The sequence below is a fragment of the Stenella coeruleoalba genome (assembly GCF_951394435.1).
Source record: "Stenella coeruleoalba genome assembly, chromosome: 6".
NCBI lineage: Eukaryota > Metazoa > Chordata > Mammalia > Artiodactyla > Delphinidae > Stenella > Stenella coeruleoalba.
The window spans coordinates 80,211,428-80,225,111 of NC_137151.1; the positions used below are offsets into that span (position 1 = coordinate 80,211,428).

General features: G+C 32.3%; 1 protein-coding gene across 1 annotated transcript; it reads right to left on the minus strand.

Annotated features, from left to right (window-relative positions):
* Positions 1-12,606: 12,606 nt before the first annotated feature.
* On the minus strand, positions 12,607-13,232 carry LOC307188170 (cysteine-rich protein 1-like). The gene has a single exon (XM_079924932.1). The coding sequence runs from the start codon at positions 13,153-13,155 to the stop codon at positions 12,922-12,924; it is 234 nt and encodes a 77-aa protein (XP_079781058.1). The 5' UTR covers positions 13,156-13,232; the 3' UTR covers positions 12,607-12,921.
* Positions 13,233-13,684: the final 452 nt, after the last annotated feature.

The following is a 13,684-nucleotide window of genomic DNA, read 5'->3' on the forward strand; positions in this document are numbered from 1 at the left end:
AAATCCAAATATAACTTTTGACTCCCCCAGAACTTAACCACTAATAGCCTACTGTCGACTGAAAGCCTTACCAATAACATAAATAGTCAACACATATTTTGTATGTTATATGTATTATATACTGTATTCTTACAATAAAGTAAGCTAGAAAAAAGAAAATGTTATTAAGAAAATTTTAAGGAAATGAATTATAAGGAAAAGCATTTACAGTACTGTACTGTATTTATCGATACTATAAGTTTATGTCATCTGTTTACAAAATGAATTGTCTGTCAGTACCTACATCAATATTGTCTTATATGAATCAAAACACTGTAGATGTTACACGTATTAATAACATTGACATCAGAAATGAAAAGATAATGTGAAAAAGAAATTCATGTTTATTTGCAGGTATAATGACTCATGCATTGATAACAAAGCAGCAGCAATATGATTGCTTTGGGGTAGCTTAGTGTAATCAATACGATTGCCTCATGGTAGCCTAGCCTATACACTAATGAATGAATTGTTATAAAATTTTTATTACATATGGTATTGCAGTCATATTCATTATAAAGTATTAGAAAATTTAATTTCTTAAAAAAAATTACTTACCTGTGATGATAGGTTGATACACAGTTTCTCCAATTATAAGAAAGAGGGGCATACTGTACAATAATCTAATTCTTTAAAAGCAAAGTTACTAAACAGTAAGAAAACTAACACATTGGTCATTTAATATTAAATACCACTCATGCATATATAAGGATAGACTAGTATGTACATCTATTTTATTCATTCATGACCTATCAAATTTTTCTTAATTTTTTCAATATTTCTAGACTATGTGGTTCATTTGCAAGATTTTTCAAATTGTTACAAATCTCCAAAAATTTGTCTCATATATTTATTTTAAATAATCTGCATATAAGTAGACCCACACACTTCAAACATTTACGTTCAAGGGTCAACTGTATACTTTTTCATTTCCTCTCAAGCAGGGTTTGCCACAACATAGACACAGAATATCTATCTTATAGATGAATAAATATGATTCACTAATGTATGTAATTCTTAATTTATGGATTTTCTAATTAGTATAGAATTGTGGAAAGGAAAGGAGAATGCTGTAGAGGAAAAGGCATAGACTCTCCTATCAAATACTGGAACTCAAATCACATCTTTTCCATTTATTCACTGTATGGGAAAATATATATAACACTACTAGACTTTTTCTACAAAAAAAGCTTTCTAAAATGAAATAAAATTGCACTTTATATGTATGGCACTACTTAGAGCTGAATAAATATTAACTTAATCTCTTCTGTGTGTGTATGATTGCTTAAAAATGTCTTCTTCAGATCTCTACGTTGTCTCATGCAAGGGAAATTATTAGGTAGTGACTATATTCAGAAGGAATAAATATATATTTAACTGCACTGAAGAAGAATAAAGAATTGAAAAGTTTTGCCTAAAATTGGGGTTGTCACTAGATAGTCATGGATATTAATCATACAAATAGGCACAAATAGGCACAATTTAGAAGCCTTCAAAACACTTGTCACTTGTATTTTTTTCTACATAAAGTCATAAAAACCATTTGTTACTATATGTGTGTTTACAGGTTAACAGTAATTTAATGTAATCACGTTTAATAAGAGATATGAAAATGAATAACTTATTATCTAAATATAGAACAATTTGCTAATTTCCTTCTGAACAATCCAAATTGTTTCCAAAGATACATATATCACAATAGTTCTAATTTTTTAACTTACAGAAAGAAATCTGATTTCTAACAGCAGACTTAGAATCTTCTTTCTCAGAGGGCATATCCTTCATGTTCTGTATTGAACAATTAATGTCATTAGAGGATAGAGAATTAATTGCTCTCATTAGAAACATCTGGAGAATTTCAGCACCACCATAACTGCTGCTAACTTATTCTGCCCAAGTGGAAATCAAGGTTATATCCTTTATTATTGCTTTTAAATTGCCTTCAACAAGTTTACGATTATCCAAATGAAAACTATTTTGGAGATTCAAATTTGGTTGCTATCAGGAGTAGCAGAAACACTAGATTATTAATTCAGTTTAATACAAATTATTTTGACATAATATCAGTTAGTATAGGAAAACCAATACTGTTTTTATTTTCTGCAGTTAGAATGACAGAATGTTATATCCTTGTTATTGCCATTATTCCTAAGGCCATCAAGAGAAAGTAAGTGATTTTTCACTATCTCTGCAGTTGATACAGAACCATGTAGCCTTGGAATTGTTTCCTCATATACAAAATCACATAGTGGTAATCTAATTCATTAAGAAAAAAGAGGTAGTATTTAAATATGTCATTTCAATTGATGTTCAGTTCTTAAATTATTAAAACTATTATAGAAAACATAATATTTAAGCAATATATTTAAATTCATACCAACTAATTTGTTAACTTTATTATATATGCTGCCTTAATTCTAAAGGTGCAGAAAAATAGAGTTCATCTAGATTAAAATATTTGATATATTTTAATAAGTCATAGGATAAACTGGAAAACTAAAGGAGGCAAATAAAAAAGTATGTGATATGAAAGTAGTGGAGGTGTAGTTCTGCCAACCTGGTAGTCTGAGAGTTACGAAACTATTAGTAATGTAATAGGATCTTCCATACATTGTGGTGGCCCAAATTGCTTTTATTCTTTAATAATTAATTTGCATTTTCTACTAAAAATCTACATGTTTGATCATCAGTTCTCTTTGGAATTATAATTATTTTTCAACCATTTCACGCAGTTTACCTTCAACTTAGAATTTCGAGTATTTTGGATAATTTTTTCAGAAAATATCACTAATTATATAATTTGTGCCTGATACAAATCTTTTGTTGTTCCAAGGATAAACAAAATTTTTGTAAATTACTACAGTTTAAAAACTATTTTCAGGGCTTCCATAGTGGCACAGTGGTTGAGAATCTGCCTGCCAATGCAGGGGACATGGGTTCGAGCCCTGGTCTGGGAAGATACCACATGCCGCAGAGCAACTAGGCCTGTGAGCCACAACTACTGAGACTGCGCGTCTGGAGCCTGTGCTCCGCAACAAGAGAGGCCGCGATAGTGAGAGGCCCGCACACCGCCATGAAGAGTGGCCCCCGCTTGCCGCAACTAGAGAGGGCCCTCGCACAGAAACGAAGACCCAACACAGCCAAAAATAAATAAATAATTTTTTAAAAAAACATCTATTTTCAAACACTAACATCCATTGAACCATTTTTATGTGCCATTTTTATGTGTGTGTATATATATGTATATATATATACATATATATACACACACACATATATATACACACACAAATATATATGTATATATATATATACATACATATATATATATCAACTTTTGCCTCTGGCCCTGATTCCATTCATTAATTGTGCAAAGAAGTGTTTATTAACACCTACATATTTGGTATTTCATTAAACATATTCGTTGACAACAAAATAAGCATAAGAAAGATTAAAATGCCCTAAAACAGTTTACTATCCATTGAAGGAGATAGAATTTACATATGTGAAATCATTAGACAATTACCAACAGGCAACATCATGGGTTCTGTTCATCAGTTTACCACAGAAGACTTCAGTGTAAGCTGATATTTTGAAGAAACTCTTTTTATAAATAACATGCATTCTATCAATGTGATTATTTTCCCAAGGCCATACATTTCTTTTAAAACAGATGTTTATTTTCATAAGTAATATTCAAGCCACAAACTTACAGTATCGGTTTTAATGAGTTGGCACAGTTGCCTCTTTCACAGATTTATAATTAAGATATCCTCTGATTATTTAGCTTCTTTCCTTAAGTAATTTAGTCATGAAGGTTGAGATTGTATACAAGTATTATTTTTGCCATCAGTGTTTGTATGATATTTTATTTCTGAATTAAAAAGTATAATATGCTGAATGTCAAATGGCAGTTTAAAATAGGTAAACCAAAGGGATTTTGGTGGGGTGGGGGCTTAGGATGTCAAACCACTTGAATTGATTCCCAGCTTTGTAAAGTATTAACTGTATGATTCTAATCATAATGTCTTCATTGTCCTTTAGTTTTCTCTTCTATAAAATAGGGGCATTACCTTTCTCACGATATTGTGAAATTAAGTAACTGAATATAAGTAAAAAATAAGGAATCCGTGGGTATATGGAATGCTAGTCATTAATAAAATTATAAATTTAGTGGCATTGACACCAAGCAATAGAAAGCGTTTTCTTAGATTACACACATCCAAATGCATTATATTATTCCAAGGTAAAGAAATGTTACTTTAATCTATGAATCAGGATATTACATGATTGATACAGAAATGTAATCCATCACCTCAGCTATGTTAACCCCATCCTCTTAAGAGAATGTTTCCCAAAATATGCACTGCTAAATGCTAGTTTTAAAAGATGTTCTGGAAAAAGGGTTCTGTACCCAAATAAATTTTGAAAATATTGCATATACATCATTCACTTGGAGAATAACAAGTTATTTACTATATAATAAATTCTGAGTGAAAACGAAATAAATGAAAAGATGTATCATATTTATGAAACAGAAGACAATATTTCTTAAGACATTAATTCTCCCTAAATTTACCCTATAGTATTAATGTACTCTCAAAGTCCTAGCAAGATATTTTTGGAGGATATTGGTAAGATAATTAAAAATGTATTTGGCAATACAAAGACAAAAATAGCAAGTCACTCTTGAGGGAGAATTACAAAATGTGAGTGTGTTAGATATCAAGATTTATTATGAAAACACTATAGCGATTTGGTAGTAAACACAACAAATACAGCAATGGAGCACAATAAAGAGTACAGAAGCAGACACAAAATCACATGTATCCTGAATTATGACAAAATTACCACCAAAATGCAGTGGAGAAAAGATTCTTCAATTAATGGTGTTTGTTTAGTTAGATATCCATATTGGAAAAAAAATTAGCACTTATATACTAAATAAATCTTAGATGGAGCATACAATTAAACAATAAAACTTTTAGAAGATAAATAGGAAAATATCTCTATAGCCTTGAGAAAGCCAATAATTTCTTAAATGAGACACAAAAAGTACTAACAGTAAAATAAATTTGATAAAGTCTTCATTAAAAACGTGTTCATCAAAATTAAATATTAAAAAAGTTTAGTCAAGCCAGGAACCTGAACACATATACATATATGTCAAACAGAGGATTCTTATCCAGAAATCAGTAAAACAAAAACAAAAACAAAAAACTAATAGGAAAAAAATGGGCTAAAGGGTTAAATGGGAATTTCATAAAATGAGCATATTAATAGTCTATAAGCAAACAGTCATCAGAGAAATGCAAAACAAAATCACAATGAGATAAAACATTATCTACCCACCATAATATTAGGCCAACATTAAAATAAAAAAATAACAAAATATATATACAGATGTGTACTAAGTAGCATTCTCACACACTGCCTGTGGAGGTGTAAATTAATATCATCACTTTTCTTAAAGACATTTAAATACATTTTAATTGCAAATATATAGAAAAAGATCAGAAGACAGATAACATTAAAAATATGTTCTTGCATGTAGAATATTTTATTTCAAAAAGCATACTAAATGGATGTTATCCAATGTATGATTTTTATGTGATTAATAACAGCATTGCTAAATATTTTATTCTTAGGAGTCTCATAAGTGCCATTTTAAAATCGAGAGATAACTGACATATAACATTATATTAGCTTCAGGTGTACAACATGCTGATTCAGTATTTGTATATATTGTAAAATGATGAGCACACTAAGTCTAGTTAACATCCATCACCATTCATAGTTACAAAATTTTCATTGTATGACTTTTTAAAAAGACTACGAACACTAGCTAACATCAATAAAAATTTACTTCTTGTACAAACTTCCAAATGCAGGAAATGTCAAAGTTTATCTATAATTATTTTAATGATGAACTGTTGAAGTTTGTGCAATAAAATTGCTCTGATTTGGATTTTATGTCCCTACATTTTTACTAAAATATTAACACACGAACGAAAATGAAAAAGAAAATCTTGTAAAAACCTGATTTTGTCTTCTATTTTTCCTTTTGCTGTTATACATTAGGTAGTTTCAACACAATGGGGAAAAGTATCTAGTGTTCAGAACTGCCAATAAAAAGATAAAACCTTTTTCAAAAGAAAAGTCCTGTTTCCCATCGAACTGAACCATCAGCACTTACATGGCATGCTACTTAATGTTTCTTGGCATAATATTTTGCATGGATAGAAGCCAGGTAGATATTTTCAAATGGGTTAGACAGTTGGGCTTCACTTATGCCTGCACATATCTAATAGCTTTATTCAGGAAGAACAGCTGTCTTTTGAAGACCTTATAATTTTCCATATCAAATGGTGGAAAAGGAGTTTACAAATAAGGAGTTTGGGGAAATTCTGATAATGTCTGATATCATTGTGTTTGATTGTGCTTTACTATGTATGACAAACTAAGATTTCACCTTTCTGGTAGTGGACAAACTCTTGCGAAGAGCTTTCCTAGCTAACTGTTTTGCAGGCAATTGGCTTGGTCCATGGTAAAGAAGTCCTTTTTAGGCCCCTCCTCATTTGCCATTAGCTCACAGAGGCAGAGGCATTGCTGGTGCTAGAGAGTGTCTACCATCACAGAGGCAACAGCCACAAATTCAGGTACAATCACTTTTAAAACTGATTTGGCATTACAGTCTTAGGTTTATAAACAAACATGGTCTAACAAAACACATGTACAAAATGTCATCTACTTAACAAGAGAATTGACAAATTGCAGTATATTTCTATAAAATATTACACAGTAATGTAAAAGCAGCACACTATTGGTATATGCATCAATGTGGATAAACCTCACAAGTATCAAGTTGGGTGAAAGAAGTCAAACACAAAAGAGCACATCTGTATCATTACATTTAACTACAGGTCAGAAACTGATTGAATTAGTCTCTAATTACTTTTTTTAAAATTTTAAAAACACTCCTTTTTCATTGTCTAATCTAGCATTTTATCTAATTGGTACTAAAATGTTAAGACAACTATTTTGTATGTATGTATAAAACAAAACTGGTCATGTGATCTAAAATTGTGTTAGGATTTGACGAATTAACTTATCCTGCACCTGTGTCGCCATTAGAACTGCTACACTGTTATCTTTGTAATTTTCCTTTTTTTAAAGTATTACGTAAATAAATATGAAAATATTAACTCTACAATTTTGTGAAATTAGTGAATAAAAAACATTGTTAAATCTTTTTTAACACTTTAAAACATATATATCAAATAAAAAAATATTAAGGAGTGTATGAATGCCTTAGGAATCAAAATGAGTGGTCTTTTATAATTGTTCTCCAAGCACAAAGCTATTATTTTTCTACAAATTTAAAATGTGCATATTGAAACTTTTGGAAATTTTATTTTGATTTTTTAAAGGATAAGATCCACCCTTAATTTCAAATGACAGCAATCATAAGCACATAGTTAAAGTAAAACATCTGTACACAAAATGATGATGAAAAAATGGGTTATCTATACTCATAAGGAGTACCTTAAATCTTGACTATAATTCATTGCTATTGATCTTTCTAAAAGTTTTTCTTAAAAATATCTCTCCAAATTATTTAGAATCTCTTAAAATTTGCCTTATATTATTTTGCCAGATAACTGTGCTTTTTTCATTGCTGAAAGGAGATGGGAGGCAGCAGATAATGTAATTTACATTCTGTTTCATAATAAATCTTCTAAGAAAGCTATCAGGGTATGGAATGTGATTGGTTACTTCTGAAATCTTTCACATTTGCAATACTACCATAGCATAAGAAAGCATATTATATTTTAGAGAAACTGCCTAACACTACTGAGCTTACATAGCACTAATTTTGCAAAATTATTTTTCATTCTTGCTATAACAAATTATTGAGAGATTACAATTTGTAAGGCACTGTGCTAAAGAATGAAAATACAAAGCTGAGACATACTTCCTGATGTTGAAGAATTCTCACTCTAACGACAGGTATAGATGTACTAATAAGCTATCATAATGTAGTCTTGTAAATTTAATCTTACAAGATGTTAATGAAAGTGATAGCACATGATATAATATGGAATTGGAAAGTCTTTCTGGGAAAGAGAGTACACAAGCAGAGATTTAAAAGGTAAACAGGAGCTAGCTAGGTAAATCAGCTGGAAAATAGTAAATCATTCCTGGCATGTGTCACAGAATAAGAAATGCTCTATAAAATATATTATTTGAATAATTTTTGGAGTTTAAAGAAAATTAGGAAGTGACAAGAGATTATGCTAGAAAAATATGTAAAGATCAGATCATGGGGGACTTTATACTTCATACTTACCATTTTGACTTTCATCTTGTAGCTATTTCAGAGGTTGGGCATTTAACCAAGCAAAAGGAAAGACACAGTCAGATTTAAAACTTAAATAGGCTACTTTGCTAATAAAGGACTGATTTCAGGAGAGTATTCCAGAATTGACACCTCTTCTAAAGCAGATTAATTTGTTAATGAGACATATTGTGGAGACCTGGTCTAGAGAAGTAATTTGGGGAAAAGGTGTGCAAAGAATGCAACTAAGAAGTGATTATAAACAATAAATGCTGGAGAGGGTGTGGAGAAAAGGGAATCTTCCTACACTTTTGGTGGGAATGTAAATTGGTACAACCATTATGGAGAACACTATGGAGGGTCCTTAAAAAACGAAATATAGAACTACCATATGATCCAGCAATCCCACTCCTGGGCATATATCCAGAGAAAACCATAATTGAAAAGACACATGCACCCCGATATTCATTGCAGCACTATTTACAATAGCCAAGACATGGTAGCAACCTAAATGTCCATCAACAGAGAAATGGATAAAGAAGATGTAGTACATATATACAATGGAATTTTACTCAGACATAAAAAAGAATGAAATAATGCCATTTGCAGCAACATGGACGGACCTAGAGATTACCATATTAAATGAAGTAAATCAGACAGAGACAAATACCATATGATATTACTTACATGTGTAATTAATTAAAAATGATATAAATGAACTTACTTACAAAACAGAAACCGACTCACAGATCTCAAAATCAAATTTACGGTTACCAAAGGGGAAACGTGGGGGGAAGTGATAAATTAGGAGACTGGAATTAACATATACACACTACTATATAGAAACTAGATAACTAATAACGACCCACTGTATGCACAGGGAACTCTACTCAATATTCTGTAATAACCTATATGGGAAAAGAATCTGAAAAAGAATGGAAATATACATATGTATAATTGATTCACTTTGCTGTACACCTGAAACTAATACAACATTGTAAGTCAACTATACAATAAAAATTTAAAAAAAAAAAGTGGTTACAGAATGAGCTTGTGGTGTTTTTGCTTACTTAATTGTGAAAAGGTATTAACAAGTTTTCTAACTTGATAACTAAATGGTTTTGCAATGTTTTATTTCAGTAAAGAACTTTAAGATGGATTAAATTGTAGAGATAGGATATAATCACTAATTCATTTGACAAGATCTAAAGTAATCCAAGTTCTCCTAAAGACACTTTAGATTCTTTCTGAAACTCTTTTCCATTACATATTCTTGAAATCTTCTGCAGGGAGGTGGTGGTCATGATTCAACAATGTGAATGAAATAACTGCAATAAGGCACATCAATAAATTTGTTTCTGTTAAACATGGCAAAAATAAGTACCTATGTTATTATGTAGCCATAAACCAATGATATTCATTTGTTCACTTATTAATAATGATTAATTAATCACCTAATCTAGGCAAGGCATTATAAGTATTGTGTGGAAAACTATGTTCTCATCTATGCTAAAATCTTTAAAAATCTATAAGAGTATAAGAATATAAAATCTCTAAGATTATAAAAAGTAAATTGACCAATTAGGCATATAAGATTAGTTTCATAAAGATGATGCAAAAAACATTGACAAATTTTCACCTTTTCCACATTTTGTAACTGTGCTATGTAAACACAGTCAACTTTTTGAAGAATTTGAGATATTTAATTATATGGTTTTGGTAGAATTTGTACCATATTCCATTTAGTTATTTTATCAGTTTTATTAAAATTGATGATAGATTAAAGAATTTATCATAAACAAAAACTCTCTATATGTTGTACATATTTTAAAGCTCTATTACAAATTGGATATAAATTTTAAATTATTCAATATCCCAAGCTTATTGATACTTTCCTGATTATAAAACATCTTTCTTTAGAAATTTTTTTAAACTTACATTTAATTTTTCTACAATTTTTTGGTTAGGTAATATGACATGAAACTTGTTTTTTTCAAGTTTTCTTTGTTCTTATATTTAATGTGCTTCTTTTTTTATATGTGACCTGTAGACATTTCTCCCCTAAATTCAATGTGAGAATCATAATCTTTTAATTGTAGTGTTTAGTTGGTTTACATTTCATATAATTACTGATAATATTTGAGATGTTAGCTAAAATTTTAATTTTTTACTTTGGGTGACACCTAGAGTGGAAAAAGATTATGGGAAACCAACCAAGGATTAAAAGGAGTAAATGATAGCTCTTTGTTAATCTACTTCTGTTTCTTACTTTGAGTTTTCCCTGAAGCAGAGCCTGAGACAAAGTTTTGAATGCAAGTATTACTTTTGTTTAAGGAGGTGATTCGAAAAAACATCAGTAGGGGAGTGGCATTTTAAGGCTGGGAAGGAAAAGATATGGAATATGATTTTACCAAAACCTTAATAACTCTGCTAGTCTCAGAATTTCTGGCTTGAACTGGTTTGATTTCTCTCTCTCTTTTAATTTTTCTCCTGAATGTATTCTGTCATTTTCATGCTCTGGATCCACACAACACACATTCTATGTACAGAAAATGAGCCAGCAGTTTAGTTGCTTCCTCCACAATATTTTCTTGGCATGCTTAAATAAGGAACTCTTAAATAAGGAGCTTCTATCCCTGCCCCATTGTGGACCACATCTATTATCATTAGTGTCAACAACTCTAAATTAGGCTCTCTCTTTCGTCATCAATAAACTAGTCTAAGGTCTTGTACTTATAGCAGTCCAACCAACCAATTTCAAACAAGTATCCCATTTGTAGGTGGGGAAGGGTGTGGGAAAGTAACTCTTCTCAAAATAGGTTTGTTACAGCTTGTCCTTAACTCCAAGGAACAAACTAACTCATATTATTGAGAAGCATCTGCTCACAGAAGTTTGTAGCCTCTTAGGCATTTATGGTCCTATTATTTCATTTTTTCAGGTGTACCTGAAATTAGCAATGTACCTTCCTGACAACTGAGCACATATCCATGTCTATACAGACCAGACTTCTGCTAGCATTTCTCACTGAAAGATTCAAGTTCTTTTACGGAGTATTCTTAGGATTCAGTGGTCACTTGATCTTGTTCTCCAACTATAAGACTTCCTATAATCGTAGGACTTACTTTAATTTGTGAATGAACAGGAAATAGCTCCAGGTAGCATAAAAGAAAAAGTAGGCCTTCCAATAATAAGAAAAACCAAGTTTGACAGTATTTCTCCTTCTCTTTTAAAGGTGTCATTATCACCACTGCTGCTAGCAATTGCCAGGGTAGAATTTTAGCCTATTAACCTAATCCGCAGGATTGGATAGTCAAATCAGACTCATCAGTACCAAGTTTTACTAAATATTATGAAAGATAAAATCTACCATAAAGCTTAGATTTTCCTCAGGTCCTTCTCACACAAACTCTGCCCCTCCAGGCCAGAAAAGATGAGTTCTCTAACTGGGTTTCAAGGGATCATCTCGTACAGCAGCAGTAGTTAAATTTTGAAAGATGTTTATTTTATACTCTAGAAACTTGTATAGCTCTGACATTCTCCAGGGAACCGTGTCATATAGACCCTGAGTTCTATTAGATAATCCTTGGCCAGGGACATTCTCTAGGGCATTTTAGAGATAAACTACCTTCTTCATAGCAAGCATCAGCAGTCTCTTTACCTAGGTCATTCTTCTTTTTTTTCTTTTCCTGGGGTATCCTACAGAAAAGAAGAATGAGTGGACCTTGCAGGTCAGATTTTTTAACTCCTTTCTTCCATTGTTTTTTCCTTCTGGTCATTTCTCCCTATCATTCCACTTAGCAAGTTTCCTCATGGGTCCAAAAATATTTTCTCCAAATTTCATTGGTGACATTTGTCCTTTATAATTTCCCTTCTTTTTTCTTGCTAAATGTGCCATAGTCAGTGGTTTGTTGGTCCAGTAGACAATATCATTATTACACCAGTATGAGCTAATAAATTAGAGATCTTACCCAGTACCAAGCCTTCCTAATAATTTCAAAGATACAATTGATCAAAAGGTATGGGTAAAGCAGGAAGAGGCCTGGGACATTCCACATGTTTCCTAGGCCTCTGGTTCCTGCATTGGACACTACTGGACACATACGTGCTTAATAGTCTGTATTAAAAGATCAGGACTCTGTTAACTCAGTAGGTCATTATCTCACAAAGCTGGGAGCACTTAAGTTATGAACTATTTTCATTTTATACATCAGAGACATAGCTTAGGTGAAATTCTCCTGGAAGTCATGCTTCATACTCCATAGGTTCTAGGTATGTTTACCACAGGAAATTCTAATCTAAGTGTTCTGGACTATATGTTTGCGTCCTCCCAAAATTTGTATGTTGAGAACCTACCCCTTAGGGTATTAGGAGGTAGGGGATCTGGGAGATAATTTTTTTTTTGTAGGTCTTCCAAGTGGCCGGGTTTCTTGAGGGCTCGAGGGTCTACAGGGGAGCCCCAGATGCCTGTGGGGAGGGCCTGCCATCGCCCTAGAGGGGCAGCGGCCCAGCAAGCAGCCAGGGATGGGGTCTCCAAAACCTGGGTTTACTTGAAAGTGTGGCTCTCTGCCCCACCGTGCCTGAAGCCTTTGGGGCTGAACATGGCCGCGTAGCAGGGATGGGTGCAATAGGGCTTGCCTTCATGCTCGGCATGACCCCTTGAGGTCAGCGTCTTTCCACGTTTCTCATATTTCAGGCAAGGGTGATGCCAGTCCTTCCCGACGGAGGTCACCCACTCAGCAAAGTACACCTCCTTGTTGCACTTGGGGCACTTGGGCATGGTGGCGCCGTGTCCGGGGCGGGTGGCTGAGCGGGAGCAGAGCACAACGCTGGACTCTATGTCAGAGCATTATGAAATAAGGCGCTGAATATATTGACCACAGGGTCTCTGAAAACATGCAAGATGCTGAATCATGTTTAATAGGGATGAAGATAGCAAGCCAGGTACAAGGTCCTTAATGAATGTGGAGAGATGAGTGGGAGTAGATAAAATAGGAACTGCTTAAGATTATTAAAAAGAGTTATACATTGCTAAAAAATATTTATGATTGAGAAGAGACAAAAAATACATCCCTTTCTTTCCAATTGAGAGTCAATTTTCAATTAAGGTAAATGACAGAAAATTCAGTAAAATAAAATTGTACTGGGAATTTTTTTTAGGAAATTCCTGAGAAGTATCTTTCTAATTTCTTTTTGTAAAGTTTTGCATACAATTTATTTAGTACAAAGTTTATTTATTTATGTGGATCTACCTGGGATCTAATATCCTGTTATGTAGATGTGTCTACTAATTTTGCGGGTCTGAGAGT